This window comes from Amblyraja radiata, chromosome 14, assembly GCF_010909765.2.
Source record: "Amblyraja radiata isolate CabotCenter1 chromosome 14, sAmbRad1.1.pri, whole genome shotgun sequence".
In the NCBI taxonomy this organism is placed as follows: Eukaryota; Metazoa; Chordata; class Chondrichthyes; order Rajiformes; family Rajidae; genus Amblyraja; species Amblyraja radiata.
This window is the reverse complement of record NC_045969.1, coordinates 32609466-32630843: the sequence shown is the minus strand read 5'-3', so window position 1 is coordinate 32630843 and position 21378 is coordinate 32609466. Positions and strand designations below refer to the sequence as shown.

At 41.5% G+C, this 21378-nt stretch overlaps 1 protein-coding gene across 2 annotated transcripts in view; it reads left to right on the top strand.

Moving 5' to 3' along the window:
* Positions 1 to 21378, top strand: part of kdm6a (lysine demethylase 6A) — a 205831-nt gene that overhangs the window by 159111 nt on the left and 25342 nt on the right. For both annotated transcript variants that reach the window (XM_033033054.1, XM_033033055.1), the window contains 3 exons: positions 1179 to 1286; positions 4540 to 4950; positions 9226 to 9998. In XM_033033054.1, coding sequence (XP_032888945.1) covers positions 1179 to 1286; positions 4540 to 4950; positions 9226 to 9998 — 1292 coding nt within the window. The remainder of the gene's footprint in view (positions 1 to 1178; positions 1287 to 4539; positions 4951 to 9225; positions 9999 to 21378) is intronic.

Sequence of the window (21378 nt, the reverse complement as noted above, 5' to 3'; positions counted from 1 at the left end):
TACCAGCGGGCATAATCTCATTCTTTCTCATTGAATCAATTTCTCCCTCCATTTGTCGAGTTTTCACTAATCAGTCAATCCATCAATATTTCCTTGCAGAGTCGCAACATGCCCTTCCATCTTTTTATATAATTGGCGGACTTGGATACCGTGCATCTATTCCCCCTCCTCCAAGTCATTGATGTAAATAGTAAATAACTCAGATCAAACAATCACATAACATTAGCATGTTTGCATTTTGATAACCACTGAAAATGTAGCTGTTTTATAACCCATCAGTTCCGGCAGCTCCTCTTTTCCCTCATCACAGTTCCTCTCTTTCTGCACTCAAATGCTTCTATTTCTAACTTTCCTCCTACACAGTACGGTTCTTTTATTTTTCTGCCCATGTGTTACCTTTGATTCCTCTTTGATCTTTTATATCTTTTTGGACATGAATGCTGCAAAAAATGGTTTTGAAGAAGGATTGCCCACAACTTTATGGATGCAGTGGGAAGAGATAATAGTGGCACAAATTATGTTTTTGTTTCTTTTGGAGGGCATCTGTATAGAGCAGCTGTGGGCTCCTGGATGGTGAACTTCTTTGACTTCTTTGACCAGATGAGTTGAAGATAGACATTTAATAAGCAGTTTCCTTGCAGAAAAATTGTGCTCGAAAAAACAACTAATCAGTTTAATGGATTTTGCATTGTGCAAACATATTAACCAGGTTTCCGACTGGAATATATTGGATCAAATGCTGCACTTCTGTTGCAATTTAGATTTTCCTGTTTCTTGTACGTTTTGTAACCAAGCATCAAATGAAAAATATAAATGTCCATTAATACACTATTTGCATGTTTTGTGAAGATATTACTAAAACATTTGTAGAGGCTCTTGAGTAGAAACTGTACAATTCTTGCATCTGACCTAACGATGCAAATACAGAAATGAGTAATTCTCAATGGCATATATTCCACATGAACGTATGAATGGAACACAAAATATATAAGTCGTCATATACTTCTATTTTGTAATAATTTGTTGGTAGTTTAATGCTGTTTTATATTTTGAAATTTAGTGAAGTAAAAAAATAGTATCAATGATTCATCATTCTTTTAGTGATCACCCTGATTAAAGTTGTATATGTTGATGCCTACTGCACATTCAGTAATTTTAAACCAATTGAACTTTTCCAGTTTTTGGAGCAGTTGCGTGCTAACAGGAAAAACCTGAATCAGCTTCAACTTCAAATGCTGGAACAGCTTGAGGGGCAGCTTGCCTCAATGCGACAACACCAGCAGCAGGTCAGAGTATATGTTGCTTTGATGTAGCAATGTTACAAAATTTTGAGATTTTAAAAATCAAGTCTGTAATTTATCCCATCAGATAAAGCATAAAAATAAGTTTAATTTGACACCTAATTCACTTTCATATCTCAAGTATTTAAAAAGTTATGGCCATTTTCATACTGGGAAATGAGCATCTTGTTCCCTATTGATTTTCTATGGACATAACAAAAAAGCTGTGATCGTGAACAGTCAAAAGCCCATAACTTTCTTAAAAATTAAGAGAACTGAATGAAATTTTCAGTTATCATAGATTGAAGCATTCTGAAACAAATATAAAATAATCTTACTTGGATGACCTGAAATTAAAGCATATAATTAGTTAGTTACCTAATTGTAGCTAATTTCAGACTTCAATTACTAGATCTAAACATCTATCCATTTCTTAATAAATGATTAACATTTTTAAATAGCCTAAATGTCCAAATAATATTCACAAATAATTCACAATAAAACATGATTTTTAAATCTCATTTACATTAATTTATAGGCCAAATGGAAGGAATTTAGTGTTTAATTGCTGCAAATTAAAGTCCATTTTAAATCAGCTTTCCAGTGGGTCCCTGTGGAACGCGCTGGTTTAGAACGTTCACATTGCGGTAGATTTGTGCCCCAAATGCCGAGAAAAATACTGCGGGATATAATGGGGCCAAATTGAGCTACTCGCAATATTAAACTTTGTATAAAGGGTTCTTTAAAAGCCCTTTTTAATGTAAAAATATACAACCTAACTCCTGTGGTTTGCTTTATGGGACCCTGCGGTTGCTGGCTGTCGCGGGTTTAAAGATTGATTTTTAAACTACTATAACTATTATTCAAGGCCTTTAAAACTAATAATAGCTTTTGCGACGGGGTCTTCCAGCGATTTTTCGTTAATAATTAACTAGGCTGAACATTTTCGATTGGAACAGCTTAGAGAAAATCGCGTTTTAAACCCGCCCCCTCTAAACGGCGCCAAAATCGCGCACACCCACAACGGCAGATTTTCAACGACGCTTCAGGTAGGCTTTGCAACATACCTATTTGATGTACTAAGCATGGGACGGGCATTTTAATGTTCTCAGGCTGGGAAGTAAAGCTGGAAACAGTCGGATAACTATTCCCAAAATTAGGTTTATGACATCAATATTAATCTTTTGTTCCAAACTAAATTGCTGCTTCAAAGAAAATTAAATTTTATACCACAGTCTTTTCCTTTCTCACCATGTTTACTTGTATTTTTCATGTTTCGTGACCTATTTTTAACACAAGGTATTTACATTTGTCATTTTAAATTCTTAATTTGTTTGACTCTACTGTCAAATTTCTGGCCGAGGGGCACAGTGGCGCAGCGGTAGAGTTGCTGCCTTTCAGTGGCAGAGACCCGGGTTCGATCCTGACTATGGGTGCTGTCTGTCTGTGGAGTTTGTACGCTCTCCCTGTAACTACATGGGTTTTCTCCCGGTGCTTTGGTATCCTTCCACACTCTAAAGATGTACAGGTTTGTAGGTTAATTGGCTTCTGTAAAATTGTCCCAAGTGTGTAGGAACATGCTAGTGTACAGGTAATCGGTGAGCGGCATGGACTCGGTGGGCTGAAGGACCTGTTTCTGCTCTGTATCTCTAAAGTTTAGATTTCCCGATTTACTTGCTTTCGAATCATGGGATGTAGTCTTTTTTCCACAATTGCAGAAGTGAGGAGTATTAATAGAAATGGGTCATAAAGACAAATTAAGAAGGGTCCTGACCCAAAATGTTGCCTATTCATGTCCACCACAGATGCTGCCTGACTCGCTGAGTTACTCCAGCATTGTGTGTTTAAGAAGGAACTGCAGATGCTGGAAAATCGAAGGTAGACAAAAATGCTGGAGAAACTCAGCAGTTGAGGTAGCATCTATGGAGCGAAGGAAATAGGCAGCGTTCGGGTCGAGACCGTTCTGGCTTGGTTCGGCAATTTGAGCGCCCTGGAGAGGAAAAGACTACAAAAAGTAGTAAACACTGCCCAGTCCATCATCGGCTCTGACCTTCCTTCCATCGAGGGGATTTATCGCAGTCGCTGCCTCAAAAAGGCTGGCAGTATCATCAAAGACCCACACCATCCTGGCCACACACTCATCTCCCTGCTACCTTCAGGTAGAAGGTACAGGAGCCTGAAGACTGCAACAACCAGGTTCAGGAATAGTTACTTCCCCTCAGCCATCAGGCTATTAAACCTGGCTCGGACAAAACTCTGGTTATTACCAACCACTTTCTGTTATTTGCACTATCAGTTTATTTATTCATGTGTGTATATATTTATATCATGGTATATGGACACATTTATCTGTTTTGTAGTAAATGCCTACTATTTTCTGTGTGCTTAAGCAAAGCAAGAATTTCATTGTCCTATACAGGGACACATGACAATAAACTCACTTGAACTTGAACTTGAACTATTTCCTGCGCTCCATAGATGCTGCCTCATCCGCTGAGTTTCTCCAGCATTTTTGTCTCCCAGCATTGTGTGTCTTTCTTTGTAAACCAGCATCTGAGATCTTTTGTGTGCAACTTTTTATTGCTCTTATCTGAATCTCCTTAGCATGTATTTGCCAGCTGAACTCTTGCGGGAAATTAATTGTAATTCTTTCCATCCTCTCACTTTAAACATCATGGCATAATCTTTACGCCCATGTTTACATTATGATTGAATTAGGTTGGTTCTGGAGAATGCATGACACGTTGGCCAAACAAAACCTACATTTTCCATGAACCAAACCTGGTTCAATACCTAAATTGTTAATTATTTAAGGTAAATCATAAACAAGGAGTTCCTTTTTAAATAATTATTGTGGCTCTAGGTTTAGTTTGGAGATACAACATGGAAACAGGCCTTTCGGCCCAATAAGTCCACGCCGACCATTGATCACCTATGCACACTAGTTATATCCTACATACTAGAAACAATTTACAGAAGCCAATGATCCTATAAACCTCCATGTTTTTGGAAACATAATCTAAACAGATTATTAAAAGTAAATAATTGGTGCATCATTCCCATTCTCGCTGTTGCTACATATTGAATTAAGGCATTCAGATGAATTTGTAACCTTAAATGTCTTGCATACATATTAAGACCTTCCAGAGTAGCTTACAGTATCATAAAAATATTAAATTGATAGTTTGATAAAATTACATATTTTTCATGTGAACATGTAGTCTAATATTGAAATTATTTACTTTGAAAAATATTTCAGATGAGACAGGCGACAGTTGCTCAGGTACGGCCGGCGGGAATCCCCAATGGGCCAACGCTTGGATCGTCACTGCCTACACACTCTGTTTCTGGTCAGCAGCCTCACGTCACTCTAACCAGAGTGCCTGATCGCATTGTTCAGTCTGGAATCCGTCCTGCCCTTACTGGACAACCAATGGCTAATGGACCATTTCCTGCTGAACCGTCCAGAGGCCCAGTAACATGCAGCACTACGAGAATGCTGGGTAATACAGACACCATTTCTATAGGCAATAATCATGTAACAGGAAGTGGAAGCAATGGAAATGTGCCTTACCTACAGCAAAACGCACTAACTCTACCTCAAAACCGCACAAACCTGACCAGCAGCGCGGAGGAGCCGTGGAAAAACCAACTTGTTAACTCCACTCAGGTGAGGAACTGTTTAACATAACAATGTCTTTTGTTTTCTTAGTTTTTCCATAACCTGTTGAGCCCACTTGTTGTGGTTTAGCTTGATGTAAAGTTGGATATTTTGGTTTGGTATATCATCCAAGTGATATTATTAAAGTGCGGACTTCCTGTTGTTAGAATCTTGGATTTGTTACACCACAGAAAGATGTGGCCCTTGTGGCTAAAGGGATTAGGGGGTATGGAGAGAAGGCAGGTACAGGATACTGAGTTGGATGATCAGCCATGATCATATTGAATGGCGGTGCAGGCTCGAAGGGCCGAATGGCCTACACCTGCACCTAATTTCTATGTTTCTATGTCACCAAGCTCATCAATTTCACCTTATCACTGAGCCAACCAATCCTGTAAATCACGTTTGTTTAAAAAAAAAAGAAAATGCTGATAATAAGGAGGTCAGGGAGCATTTATGGAAAGAGACATGGGATTAACAATTCAATTCTGGTACCACTCCTTTCGCGGTTACTGCCCGACTTCCTCTTTCCAATATTTTCTATTTATATTGCAGATCTCTAACATCTGTGGTCGTTCACTGTATATCAAATTCACACGTTTTTTAATCCAAACCATATATTGACCCTCTCAGAAGTTCTCGTCTAGTTTTATATTGAAAACACAGCTAGTTCCATATTCACTACCCTTACAGTTAATAAATGTAAGCCCATGACCACATTCTGCATTTGGAGATTATTTTACGTCCACTGTACATTTAGATTTTACATTCATGTTCCTTGGACATTGAACCAATTAATGGCTGCAACATGACTCGGTAATGCTGCTGCTTCACAGAGTCAGAGACCCGGGTTTGATCCTGACGTCGGGTGCTGTCCATCCCTAATGTGTAGGGAGTGGAAGAGAAAGTGGGATAACATGGAACTAGTGTGAACGGGTGATCGATGGCTGACATGGTCACTGGGCCAAAGGGGTTGTTTCTATTCTGTACCTTTCAATCAATCACCTATTTGCCTTGTCGAAAGCAGTCATGATCTTCTACATTCTTATCAAATCTCCCCTCACTTCTTTTGCTAAGAGGTAAACAACCCCAATTTAAGCATGTAAGTGAAACCCTTAAACCATTGTAACAAATCTTTCTGCACCTCCTCGCAGTGGCCAGAATTAGATGCAATACCACCAAAAATCCATGTTAACAGAGTTTACAGTTTTCCTCTAGTATACCGTACCTATTATATCAGCCATAAATTAATCCAAATGGGGAGCAGGGAAGGATTCTGCCCTTTTCCCCTAGAACCAATGCCGGGTTTTCTTTGGAAAGCCTGATGAATATTTGAGAATCCATGCTAGGGGAGGATTTACTTTTTTTTATATTGCAATCCTAAAAATAATTTGGACTGCATAATGCTACAGCTGATAATGCGTCTTGCTCATTGACCTGAGTTCAATCTTAATCTCAGAGGTTGTCTCGATGGCAGCCTGGGTTTCCCTCTGGTGCTCCAATTTCTTCCACTGTCCCAAAATCATGCTGGTGTAAATGGTTGGGATGTTGATGGACATGTGGGAGAGAACTAATTTCAGGGAAACAAATGGGATTAATGCGATTGTCTGGAGAGTTGGCTTGGCCTTTATCTGTCATAAGGAAAATATAAATGAGAATAAAATCAAATTTAAATCTGTGTTACTTCACCCCTCTTGGTTACATCAAGGTCTTGATTGCTCAAGTGCTTTTAATGGCCAGCGTCCCATCTTTCGTTTTATTCAAAATTCTGCACCCCTAATTTCCATAAATATGGTTCAGCCACAACCCAGTACTTTTTTCACATACCTTGACTACCAATCTGGCAGCAACTTGGCTTCAGCATTTTCTATCTCCCTTATTCTATGGCAGTCTGCAAAGAGAACCTCACCTGGGCTTTCCTGTTCATCCTGTCTTGTGTGTATTGGGGATGGCGGTGATGCAGCGTTTAAATTACAGGACAAATAATCCAGCAGCCCAAATTCAAATCCCACCTGAGAAATTGTGGAAGTTAAATCTAGTTAATAATCTGGAATTTACTGGTCAGTGTCCACAAAATTACTAAATCGTTCTACAGTAAACCCTTGTTTCAACGGACCTCTTTATAACTGATTTTGGTTATAGAAGACTGACCTACCAATGACCTGCCAATGACAGCCCACACCACCCTCCGTTCGTGCCGCTTCTCCAGCGCTTAGAAAGCTGGCTGTGGCTTATAGCATTGGCTACCCACGCCACCGACAACCCGTGGCACTTCCAAGCTGGATTTTCCGCCGTCACCACTGGCCCACATAACTTCCTCGACCACTTTGAAGCTGTGTCTGCCGCCACCACAGCTGACCCTCACCTGTAGTCTGACCACCCGCACGCCTTACCATCTACCAATCCTTGCCCCTCCCCCAGCAGGCCCGAGCCATCCTCACCTGGATTCCAGGCCCAGTTCTAGACTGAAAGTTTGCAGAAGGGTCTTTACCTGAATTGTCACCTATCCATGTTCTCCAGAGAAGCTGCCTGACCTGCTGAGTTACTCCACCACTTTGTGTCTTTTTGTGTATTAACCACCAACTGCAATGTTTGTTTCTACTACATATACAATGGTAAAACCTTACGATCGGTAATAACGGACCCATTTCTCCCCCCCACCCCGGACCATTATAACTGAATATCCCATCTACTGCATTTGGGAGGAAATTTGCTTCAATGTAACTGCGGGCACACTATATGGTTGACTCTTAAACGTACCTAAATAGTTCATCAATTCATTCAGTGAACAAGCAAACCCACTGACTCCCATGGATATCTGGACTACACTTCTTCCCACCCTGCTTCCTGTAAGGACTCTATCCCCTACTCCCAATTCCTCCGTCTATACCGCATCTGCACCCAGGATGGGTTGTTCCAGACCAGGGCATTGGAGATGTCCTCATTCTTTAGGGAATGGGGGTTCCCCTCTTCTGTTATAGATGAGGCTCTCAACAGGGTCTCTATATCCCGGAGCTCCGCTCTCACTCCGCATCCCCCTACTCGTAACAAGGGCAGAGTCCCCCTTGTTCTCGCCTTCCACACAACCAGCCGTCACTTACAACATATAATCCTCTGACATTTTCGCCACCTCCAACGGGATCCCACTACTGGCCACATCTTCCCATCTCCTCCCCTTTCTGCTTTCTGCAGAGACCGTTCCCTCCGTAACTCCCTGGTCAATTTGTCCCTTCCCACCCCCTCCCCTGGTACTTTTCCTTGCAACGGCAGGAAATGCTACACTTGTCGCTTTACCACCCCCCTCGACTCCGAGGACCCAAGCAGTCTTTCACCAGGTTCACCTGCACCTCCTCCAACCTCATCTACTGCATCCGCTGTTCCAGGTGTCAACTGCTCTACATCGGTAAGACCAAGCGCAGGCTTGGCGATCGCTTCGCTCAACACCTCCGCTCAGTTTGCAATAACCAACCTGATCTCCCGGTGGCTCAGCACTTCAACTCCCCCTCCCATTACGAATCCGACCTTTCTGTCCTGGGCCTCCTTCATTGCCAGAGTGAGGCCCAATGCAAATTGGAGGAACAGCACCTCATATTTCGCTTGGGTAGTTTACACCCCAGCGGTATGAACATTGACTTCTCCAATTTCAGGTAGTCCTTGCTTTCTCCCTCCTGCCCCTCCCCTTCCCAGCTCTCCCACAAACCAACTGTCTGCCTCTTCCTTTCTTTTTCTCGCCCCCCCACCCCCCCCCCCCGACATCAGTCTGAAGAAGGGTCTCGACCCGAAACGTCGCCTATTCCTTCTCTCCTATGTGCTGCCTCACCTGCTGAGTTTCTCCAGCATTTTTGTCTATATTTGATTTTTCCAGCATCTGCAGTTCTTTCTTAAACAGGCAAATAGAAGGAATGGTTCTATTCCCCTCCATATATGTTCTTATTGTGTCTGCAGAAGTGAAGTTTTGCCTCTTTTTGTAGTTATCTAACTTCCTTAACAGGCCTAATTGTGCCTTGAAATTGTTATTGGCTTCTCCTCAAACACCCCCCCCCCCCCCGCCAACCATCTCTGTGTCGGCTCTTTTGACCTCTTTTGATCATCCACAGTTTATTTCAACCTCTAAGTTCTGTGCTCATTTCTTTTTTATTTTATTTAAATCCTTCTATCTATATTCTTCCTTTTCCTGATGAGTCCCAATAAATTACATTAATCATACCTTCTGCAATTATGGTGCGTCCAAATAAATTGGAATTTGTGTTGTAATCCATTAAATGTCTTTTGTTTCTCTTTCAGGGGCTGAACAAAGGTCAGAGTTCACATTTGGCAGGTCCTAATGGTGAACGACCTCTCTCTTCCACTGGGCATTTCCAGGCAGCTGGCACTGGTATTCAGAATCAGGTTGGACATCCTGCCATGCCTAGCAATTCACTAACGACACAGGGGGCTGCTCTCAATCACCTCTCCTCTTATACTGCTACCTCAGGTGGACAACAAGGCATTACCTTAACCAAAGAGAGCAAGCCTTCAGGAAATGCATCAATAGTGCCTGAAACAAGCAGGCATTCTGGAGGGACACTTAACAGCACTGCCGGCGTGGAAGGACTTCCTAATCATGTCCATCAAACGATAGCAAATGCTGTTTCAAGTCACGGAGAGTCCAAGTCACCAGGTGTACTTAGTTCAGACAATCCTCAGCTCTCGGCCTTGTTGATGGAGAAACCCAATAATAATGGGGGTTCCATGTCTTGTGATAAAGTTAACAACATCCATCCAGCTGTTCACACAAAGACTGAGAATTCAGTAGGCTCTTCGCCATCCTCAGCGGTTTCTACTGCAACACCATCTCCTAAATCCACTGAACAAACTACTGCTCATAGTGTTACCAGCCTTAACAGCCCTCAAAGTGGACTGGGGCATACTGTCAATGGAAGAGGTGTGGGGGAGGACTCCCAAAGTCCCTGTAAAATGGACCCGCCATTAACTACTTACAAATCTAGTCCTCAACTTGCATCTTCAACTTCTGTGTCTATATACCCCAGTTCAACAGAAGTGTTAAAGGCATGCAGGTAATCTTGCTTTCTGTTTCATTACAAAAGGAAATACTGGATATTACTGTTATACTGGTGAATTCATGGATCCCAAAAATTGAGTACAGTTGGTAAAAATGATAGTTCATTTTATAATACAAACATGCACCTGTAAATGCTTAAATTAAATTGGTTGCCTTTTGTGAAATTATTAACAGTGCATTCAGAAAGTATTCAGATTCCTTCACTTTTTCCACATTTTATCACGTTACAGCCTTATTTTTAAATGGATTAAATAATTTTTTCTATCATCAATCTACACACAATACCCCAGAATGAAGAAGTGAAAACAGGTGTTTAGAATTTTTTGCAAATTAAAAAGAAATAACTGAAATCTCACATTTACATAAATATTCAGACCCTTTACTCAGTACTTTGTTGAGACACCTTTGGCAGCGATTACAGCCTTGAGTCTTCTTGGGTATGACGCTACAAGCTTGGCACACCTGTATTTGGGTCATTTCTCCCATTCTTCTCTGCAGATTGGATGGGGAGCGTCGATGCACAGCTATTTTCCAGTCCCTCCAGAGATGTTGGATCGGGTTCAAGTCCGGGCTCTGGCTGGGCCACTCAAGGACATTCACAGACTTGTCACAAAGCCACAGCTGCATTGTCTTGGCTGTGTGCTTAGGGTCGTTGTCCTGTTAGAAGTTGAACCTCCGCCCCAGTCTGAGGTCCAGAACGCTCTGGAGCAGGTTTTCATCAAGAATCTCTCTGTACTTTACTCCGTTCATCTTTCCCTCGATCCTGACTAGTCTCCCAGTTCCTGCCGCTGAAAAACATCCCCAGAGTATGATGCTGCCACCACCATGCTTCAGCGTAGGCATGGTATTGGCCAGGTGATGAGCGGTGCCTGGTTTCCTTCTGACGTGACGCTTGGCATTCAGGTCAAAGAGTTCAATCTTGGTTTCATCAGACCAGAGAATCTTGTTTCCCACAGTCTGAGAGTCCTTTAGGTGCCTTTTGGCAAACTCCAAGCGGGCTGTCATGTGCCTTTTACTGAGGAGTGGCTTCTGACTGGCCACTCTACCATAAAGGCCTGATTGGTGGAGTGCTGCAGATATAGTTGTCCTACTGGAAGGTTCTCCCACATGCACTGTCAACTGTGGGGCCTTATATAGACAAGTGTGTGTATTTCCAAATCGTGTCCAATCAATTTAATTTACTACTGGTGGACTCCAATCAAGTTGTAGAAACATCTCATTGATAATCAATGGAAACAGGATGAACCTAAGCTCAATTTTGAGTGTTGTAGCAAAGGGTCTGAATTCTTATGTAAATGTGATATTTCAGTTATTTTTAATTACTATGCAAACATTTCTAAACACCTGTTTTTACCTATTCATTCTGGGGTAATGTGTGTAGATTGATGATTAAAAAAAAAAGAATTTAATCCATTTTAAAATAAGGCTGTAATGTAACAAAATGTGGAAAAAGTGAAGGGGTCTGAATACTTTCTGAATGCACTGTACAAGAACGGAGATGCTATAGCTACAAAACTATACATTCAGGCTCTTAAAAGGAAATTTGGTTGGGAAAAGAATGACAAGAAGGACGAACAGTTGTAATGATTTGGAGTGGAGCTGAAAATGGAGAGAGTAGATGTGGAGAGAATGTTTCTAGCCGTGGGAGAGTCGGGAGAGTAGGGATACTAAATCTAGGGACAATTTCTCTCATTAACACTTTGATAAGAGTAGCCTCTTTGTTATCAAGTGTTGGATAAGCCTCGATCCACCGGCTGAATACATCGACCATTACGAGTACATATCTGTATCCCTGGCATTTCTCCAACTCTATATAATCCATCTGCAAAGTTTCAAAAGGACCCATAGGCAAAGGTGTCTTCCCATCTCCACAACCTACTCCCTTTCCAGGATTGTACTTCTGGCAAATCAGGCAATTGCTACTCACTTTCTGGGCCAAAATTTGTATTCTTGGATGTCACCAAGTAGCTAAGAGCGCATCTCCAATAGCTCTTGCACCGCAGTGAGTTGAAAAATGCAGACACTCTACAACCCAAACTGCAAGAGGATCTGTCATGCAAGTCTGCCCTGCCAGAGTAGTCCATAACCCCGTCATGCAATCAATTGTGCACCCTAGTTCTTTCCACAGTTTCACATCTCCTTTTGAAGCTTCCTCCTGTAATTGAATAATTTCCTGGATGGTTGGCATTGGCTTTTCCGAGAGAGACTTGTTACCTAAACTTTTAGTCTGCCTCATCATTTTTGGCACCGCCATCTTACGTTCCCAGGATACTTCTTTTGCTGCTTGATCAGCACAACGATCACCAATGTCTGTCGGGGTCTGTCTTGTGTGTGCATTACACTTCATGACTGAAATTTGTCTGGCTAGAATCAGGGCCTTTAATAAATCTGTCACCAATTGCTTATTAGATATTTGAGTTCCTGCCGAGGTTAGGAATCCTCTATTCCTCCGTAGTTGCCCGAAATCATGTACTACTCCGAATGCATATCTAGAATCTGTATATATGTTCACCCTTAAAATTTTCCCAATAATGCAAGCCCTAATTAAAGCAAGCAATTCAGCCTGTTGTGCTGAATAGGGTGACTCAAAGGCAGTTGCTTTTACATTGTTCCCATCTTGATCTATAATACCATTCCCAGACAATTTCTCACCCAGGGTTCAATGGATGCACTCCCATCTACGTACAATGTCATGTCAGGGTCCTCTATAGGAGCGTCTCTTAAATCCTCCCTTACAGATGCCTCCTCCTGGATTATAAACAGTCATGTCCCGCCTCTGACTGCTCCTCTGGTGGTGAAACAAGAAAAGATGCCGGATTAATTGTGGTACAATGTTTAAATTGGAGTTTTGGATTGTTCAATAAGTACATTTCATGTTTATTTTGACGAGCCATTGTTAGGTGCTGAGTTTGTAGCTGTTCCAATAAGGCTGCCACTGAATGGGAACTATATACTACTATCTGCTGCTGTAGGGTCAAATTTGCAGCAGACTGTAAACTGTTATATATCGCTGTCAGGATTTGGGTGCATAATGGGTGCCCCTTGTTACTGGGTCGAGTTTGGATGAATAGTAAGCCATTGGTCTATGCCTATCCCCGTGTCTTTGGGTGAGGTCTGCAGTCGAGCATTCGGAAAGAATTGTGCAATAAAGTTGGAAGTATTATCATAAAGTGGTCTTCCCAATGCTGGAACCTGCATCAATGATTTCTTCAAATTTTCAAAAGCCTCCTTTGCTTCCTTGGACAATTGGAATTCACCTTCTTGGCTTGTATAGGGGGTTAATTCTTTTGTTTCCAGAGCTATATTCGGTATCCAAGGTCTACAGTAATTCACTATACTAAGCCATTGCCTCATTTGTTTTGCTTCTTTGGGAATTGGAAATTCACAAATTGGTTTGAGTCTGCTCTTTTCCAGACTCCTTTCTGTTGCCGAAATTATTACTCCTAAGAATTTCACTCTTTGTTGAGCCATCACTACTTTTAACTGTGAGACCACATATCCCAAATTTGCTAGGTGATTTAGTAATTGAGCAGTGTCTTCACGATTACTTGGTTCATCCATGCTGGCTACCAACAAATCATCCACGTGTTGTACCAGGGTAGATTTTCTCTTGAAATTTAAAGTACTCAATTGTTCCTGTAGACATCGGGAAAACAAGGTAGGCGAATTAATGAATCCGTGGGGCAATCTTGTCCAAGTGTATTGTTGCCCCCTATACGTGAAAGCAAACAAATATTGCCTGTTCTTATGTAGAGGTAATGAGAAGAAGGCATGTTGCAGGTCTATTGAAAAGATTCTTGCTTCGGCTGGGATTAGAGCTAAGATGTGAGCAGGGTTTGGCACTAGAGCATGGAGCGGTTCAACAACTGCATTAATTGATCTTAGGTCTTGGACCAATCTGTCCTGGCCCTCTTTTCCTGCTTTTGGAACTGCAAGGATTGGTGTTCCAAATAGACTGACATTTTACTAAGATGTCTTGTTTCAGCAATCCCCGAATTAACTTGCCTATGCTAGTAATGGCCTGTTGTTTCAATGGGTACTGCTGTATGGAATACAGTGTCACCCCTTTCTGGAGAGTTACTTGGATGGGATCAATGCGAACACATCGTACCTGAGTTGTGTCTTCTGCCCAAACTTGCGGGTCCACATACTCACATACCTCACTCCCCAGATGCTGGCGTAGCTGGGCAACAACTGTCCTCGGGGCCTGATAGAACTTAACGGTACATTGGTTAGACAAGTTCTGTTCTTCGTGTTTATGCGGGTCTGCCATGTTAATTGCCTTTCTCACCATTGCTCCCAAGTCTTTTGCACTTGCTAGATAGTTTACTTTTCTGGTAATATGTGGAGCAACTTCTGCATTTCGTTTCCATAGATTTACAGGTATTTCAGTGTATTCTGCAGTTCCTTCCTTTCCTGTCACTGGTGCCAATTTTTTTACAGTCAGATCTTTTCCTTCATGTTAACAGCAGTTACTTTGTTTCCCTTCTTAGTTTCTCTGTAGCTTCCCCTTGGTTCTTGCTCCAATCTCTCCTCTGTCTTTGTGATGGGCATTCCCTGCTCCAATGACCCAGCTAGTTACAATTAAAGCAAGCACCTGATGCTACTACTTTATCCACTTTAAAATAGATCTTCGGGGAAATATGAGGTTGTCTATCATCTTTCCATGATTTGGGAGTATTCTTCGTTAACTTCTTCCTTGTACAATTCTCAGTAATTATTGTAATCGTATGTTTAATTTTCTTATCTTGATACATTATTTTGATCGGTCCAGGGATAGTGGTCAGGCAATCTTGTCCATTGACATTGTCACATACTAAATTGGCCAATATTATCAATACCGCACTCGGTTATAGTGGACAATCGGCAATAACAAACACCATTATAACAAGGATTTACTCTACAAGAAGAAAATATGGTATTTAAGAAGGAACTGCAGATGCTGGAAAATCGAAGGTACACAAAAAAGCTGGAGAAACTCAGCGGGTGCAGCAGCATCTATGGAGCAAAGGAAATAGGCAATTGTCTGAAGAAGGGTTTCGGCCCGAAACGTTGCCTATTTCCTTCGCTCCATAGATGCTGCTGCACCCGCTGAGTTTCTCCAGCTTTTTTGTGTACCTAAGAAAATATGGTAGCCTACTTAGCCAAAGGTTGTATGTTTTTTTAAAAAAAACAAAGCCCGAAGTAACCCATTGATTGGCGTGGTGTTTCCTAATTGTGAATTCAATTGTTCATCCTTCTCTATTGTCTCCAAAATCTTTATCTTGTGTTTTTTTTCCTGTTGATTCTCTACCGTGGCCTTTTACTTTTTCAATAATTTGTTCATTTTTTTCAATTTCAACATTCCCATCCCTGCTACCTTTGTTTAATCTCCATTGAGTAATGTAAAGTTTGATACATTCAATCATTTCAGTGCTGGAATTCTTGTGGATGTAGAATTGTATGAAATATAGTGAATTTGGGTGTGCGCCTTCATGATTCTTGTATGCACTAACATTTTAATAGAACAGAGGTATATGCAACCATGTGCCAAAATTGTTGCGGAGGTCAGGTTATCATGTTAGATGATTGGGACAGTGTATCTCTCAAAAAGCTTTCTTGAAGCGTTTATATTTTCATAACGACATAGTACTGAAGTAACTCAGTGGGTCAGAAAGCATCACTGGAGAACATGGATAGGTGGCGTTTCGGGTCTGGACCCTTCTTCAGACCTGAAATAGAATAGAATAGAATATGTATATTGTCATTGCACAAAACTGAGCAACGAAATTCCATTTGCTTCTCCTCCGTTAAAAGAAATACAACACGACAACCAATACACATATGTACAGTTAATAATAAAATAATAAATACATTTTTAAAAGAGTTTAAAAGAATTTAGCGGTATTCCTCGAAGTTACTTCTTGCTTCCCAGTGTTCACTATTGGAGTTAAGCTCTTTTATCGCACATGGGTAGAAACTATTTTTTAGTCTACCGGTGCGAGCCTGCAGAGACCTGAGTCGCCTCCCAGAGGGTAGCAGTGTAAAAAGGTGGTTGGCAGGGTGGGATGTGTCCTTCTTGATATTTATGGCCCTGCGCAAGCATCGGGCCTTGTATATGTCATCCAAGGAGGGCAGGTTAGCGTTTGTAATGCGCTGCGCAGTTTTTATAATTCCCTGCAGCGCCCTCCTCTCAGCCACAGTACAGCTGGCAAACCACACCAGGATTCCATAGGTGAGGATACTTTCCACGGCACATCGATAGAAGGACAGCAGCAGCGGCTGTGAGACGTTAGCTCTCCGTAGAGACCTCAGGAAATACAGCCGCTGATGAGACTTCTTCAAGAGAGTGACGGTGTTCATTTGCCATTTGAGGTCCTGGGAGATGTTTATTCCCAGGAACTTAAAGTCATTGACTCTCTCCACCATGTCTCCTTTGATGTATTAGGGAACAGGTTCCTCTCTCCTCTTCCTCCTGAAGTCAACGACAAGTTCTTTTGTCTTTGATGGGTTTAGTACCAGGTTGTTTTTGGTACACCAGACGGTCAGTTTTTGGACTTCATCCCTGTAGGCAGACTCGTCATCGTTGTTTATCAGTCCCACCACAGTCGTGTCGTCTGCAAACTTGATGATCCTGTTTGTACTGTGTGTTGGTATACAGTCGTATGTGTATATTGTATACAAGATTGGACTCAGCACACATCCTTGTGGCGCACCTGTGCTAAGCGTCAGGACTGGGGAGTAATTGGACCCCATCCTGACAGTCTGTGGGCGGTCTGTTAAAAAGTCCTTAATCCATCCACATGTGTTTGCATTAACACCTAGATCAGACAGTTTGTCCACCATTCTGCTGGGGATGATAGTATTAAATGCAGAACTAAAATCTACAAATAACATCCGCACATATGAGCCAGGCCGCTCCAGATGTGCCAGTGCAGAATGTAGAGCTGTGTTGATGGCATCTTCCGCTGACCTATTAGCTCTATACGCAAACTGATGCTGATCCAGGGTGGGTGGGAGTGAGGACTTAATGTGGGCCAGGACCAGCCGTTCAAAACATTTCATCACGGTCGAAGTGAGAGCAACAGGTCTATAGTCATTCAAGCTCGTAATTAATGTTTTTTTGGGTACAGGCACGATGGTAACAGTCTTAAAGCATTTAGGGACAGTGCACGTTAACAGAGAGAGGTTAAAGATTTTGCTAAAAACCTCCGCTAACTGGTCTGCACAGTCCCGCAATACTCTCCCTGGGATGCCATCTGGTCCAGCAGCCTTCCTGGGGTTGACCCTGCGGAGTGTTCTTCTGACGTCCTCCGTGCTCACAGCGAGTGGCGGGTTGTCAGTGCTGGGTGCGGCTGCAGGTGCAGGCTCTGCCTCATTCAGCTCAAACCGGGCGAAAAAATGGTTGAGCTCCTCAGCTAGCGAGTTGTTACTGCTGCAGATGATCGGCCCCCCCTTGCCCTTATAGTTTGTGAGTTTGTGAGTCAGACACGCCGAGGGTCCCTCTTGTTGAAATACCCCTCTATCCTTCTTCCATAGGCTTTCTTTGCCTCCTTAATGGCTCTCTTTAGTTTAGATCTGGCAGTGCTGTACAATTCATCACTGCCAGATCTAAAGGCTGAGTTCCGTTCTCTCAGCAGGTTCCTGACATCCCTGGTCATCCATGGTTTATTGTTTGGGTAGCACCTGACCTCCCTGTTGACAGTGACGTTGTCAATACAGTTCTGTATATAGAACATGACTGTGGATGTATATTCATGTATGTCCTGGTTTGCAAACAAGTCCCACTCGGTGCGCTCAAAACAGTCCTGAAGTTGGGCGACAGCGCCCTCGGGCCAAGTCTTTATGCTTCTCACACTGGGCTTGGTTCTCATAATGAGAGGTCTGTATGCCGGGGTGAGAAAGAGTGATAGATGGTCAGACTGGCCGAGATGAGGGAGAGAGGAGGCTTTGTATCCATCCCTAATGTTGCTGTACATGTGATCCAGTGTATTTTGACCTCTCGTCGGACACGTGACATGCTGGTGGAATTTAGGGAGGACAGTTTTTAGATTAGCCTGATTGAAATCTCCAGCCACGATGAAAATCCCATCAGGATGCGCAGTCTGTAATTTGTTGATTGATGCTAGCAGGGTGTTCAGTGCTAGCTTGATGTTGGCACTTGGTGGAATATAAACAGCCAGAATAACAACAGCTGTGAACTCCCGCGGCAGGTAGAAGGGTCGACATGTCACCTATCCATGGTCTCCAGGAGATGCTGCCTGATCCGCTAAGTTACTCCAGCACTTTTTTTGTAAGCCCGTAAGTGTTATTTCTACTTTATATTTTCAGGCTTGTTTACTTGGATTTTAAAAGTCTCAGATTTCTATATAAAGGAGTAGAAAGGTTGCCTTCAATTTGATGTATATATAAAGTCCATTTAATACAACAATCAAAATACATTGCAGTCAACTTGTTACATCAAAGAAGAATGGATGTAAAGAAATCTTTGTCTTTGATCAGTGTTAAAGGATAAACATTTTCAAACAAATGTAGAATTTTGACATTTTCACTGCATAGCATTCATATGTGGCAATTTTGTATTAAAAATGGAAGCAAAACCTTTTTAAAAATGTTTGTAAATGCGATTGCAACAGTAATTTTGAAACTTTTTTAGATGTTAATCATTCATGTTCTTTAAATCCCTTAATGAAAATCTTTAATCTGTACATCAGAAAATGTTACACCTAAATGTTTAAATATTCAAGGTCTTTAAGAAATGCTCTAGAATTAGGAGCTGTATTTGTGCTCCATTTAAAACAAAAGGTTAAAACCTTTATTAGTCTTTTTACAATGCTACTCTAAAATTAGAGGGCATGGGTTTAAGGTGAAAGGGGAAGGATTTGATGGGGATCTGAGGAACAAGTTTTTTCCACAGAGGGTGGTGGATGTATGGAATGAGGTGGTCCTGGCAGGTAGAATTAACATTTAAATACATTTGGACAGGCACATATATAGGAAGTGTACGGAAGGAAATGGGCCAAATGCAGACAAATGGAATTAGCATAGACAGATATCTCGGTTGGCATGGACTAGTTGGGCAGAAGTGTCTAACTCTATGAATTTGTGAATTTATTAATAGAATGAACACTGCAAATTGTTTAGTTTATTTAGTTTAGTTTATTATTGTCACGTGTACTGAGGTACAGTGAAAAGCTTTTGTTTGCGTGCTATCCAGTCAAAGAAAAGACTACATGAATACAATCAAGCCATGCACAGAGAAAAGATACAACTTCCGTGCAAGATATAACCTTGAAGTCCAATAACGTTCGATTAAAGATCTCCAATGTGGTAGATGGGAGGTCAGGATAATGCAATAATAATGTTCTTATTTCTCAAACATTAATTTAACTAGTTTAAATGATTAAGAATTTGCACTGTTCAATGTTTGTGTGTAATTATGTCAAAAGAAAATTCCAATTTATAATGACCTCCTTTGCTATTACCATTAATGCCACCACTGATAAATAATGATGGGTCTGTCTTTAGTTTAATGTGCATCACGCAATGATATTTTTCGTTATCTTCAAATTCATGATAATTTCAAATTCTTCAAAGTGCAAAATAGATGATATGCAGGAAAATGATTGCAGTCATCATCAAAATGTATTTGCGAAACAAATTATTTTCAAACTATAATTTGAGAAACTTGAATACCATATCAAATTTGATTGAAATATGGTAATCATGGCTTCAGTAATGAAATGGACCTTCCAATCATTGATTTTCAGAAATATCTTTACAAGATTTTTCAATTGGTGTGACATTCACTTATGTCTTTTCAAGAAATTATTGTTTGAAAAAAATTTTGCATTTTAAGTTTCAATATGTGGACAGCATTGTTGTAGCCTGTTTACATGAAGCTTTTCAAAATTATTTAGTTTTCTTCCCCTCAACATGTGTGGATATTAATTAATTACATGTATTCATGCTAATTTTATAATGTGACTATATGACCTTGTTATAACAGTTTTTTTCATTGGGAAATAGTTCTTGGTTTGTTGAACAGGCAGAGGAGCTCTGCAAGTTACATTAAGCTGAGAAGTTTGTTTTTTGTTCCTTTGCTGACCACATGGCTACAAGTGGCCACGTGGTCAGCATAGTTATCCTGCAGTTGATCTTGAAAGTACTCAAGACCTCTAAGTTGGCTATATTTTTTCCACTACCTTGGATGTTTTAGACAATAGACAATAGGTGCAGGAGTAGGCCATTTGGCCCTTCAAGCCAGCACCGCCATTCAATGTGATCATGGCTGATCCCCAATCAGTACCCCGTTCCTGCCTTCTCCCCATATCCCCTGACTCCGCTATTTTTAAGAGCCCTATCTAGCTCTCTCTTGAAAGCATCCAGAGAACCTGCCTCCACCGCCCTCTGAGGCAGATAATTCCACAGACTCACAACACTCTGTGAGAAAAGGCGTTTCCTCTTCTTCGTTCTAAATGGCTTACTCCTTATTCTTAAACTGTGGCCCCTGGTTCTGTACTCCCCCAACATCGGGAACATGTTTCCTGCCTCTAGCATGTCCAAATCCTTAACGATCTTATATGTTTCAATGAGATGCCCTCTCATCGTTCTAAACATCCAGCTGCTCCATTTTCTCAGCATATGACAGTCCTGCCATCCTGGGAATTAACCTTGTAAACCTACACTGCACTCCCTCAATAGCAAGAATGTCCTTTCTCAAATTAGGGGACCAAAACTGCACACAATACTCCAGGTGTGGTCTCACTAGGGCTCTGTACAACTGCAGAAGAATATAATAGTTTATATGGGCAGCTATAACTTTTATTTTAAATGAAAAGTGTTTCCAATGGGTTTATTGAAATATGGTGGTTCAACAACTTATTGAACTCTCAAAAGCTTTAGGAGCTTTTTGATGAGGTCTATCCTTTTAAGGCAGAGATAGATAGATTCTTGATTAGTACAGTTGTTGTAGGTTCTGGGGAGTAGGCAGGAGAACCGGGCTAGGAGGGAGAGATAGATCAGCCATGATTGAATGGTGGAGTAGACTTGATGGGCCGAATGGCCTAATTCTACTCATTCCTTATGGGGGTGCAATGCCTGATTGTGCTGTTCTGGCTGCCGCACTATAGGACAAATTCAATTAAGCTGGAGCGGGTGCAGAAAAGATACACAAGGATGTTACGCAAAAAACAAAGGAACTCAGCGGAAGTATCTAATGCAGTGTTTCCACTTTGAAGGAAATTACCTGAAATTCGGGAAATTCTGGTTGTCTTCGGGTAATTTTAGGGAAATGGAATCATAATTTTGGGAAATTTCCGCATCTGGCCTGCAAAGGGGTGTAAAGGTAATACACTGAGCACTGCCGGTTTGGCACTCAAAGGTTTAAACAGAGC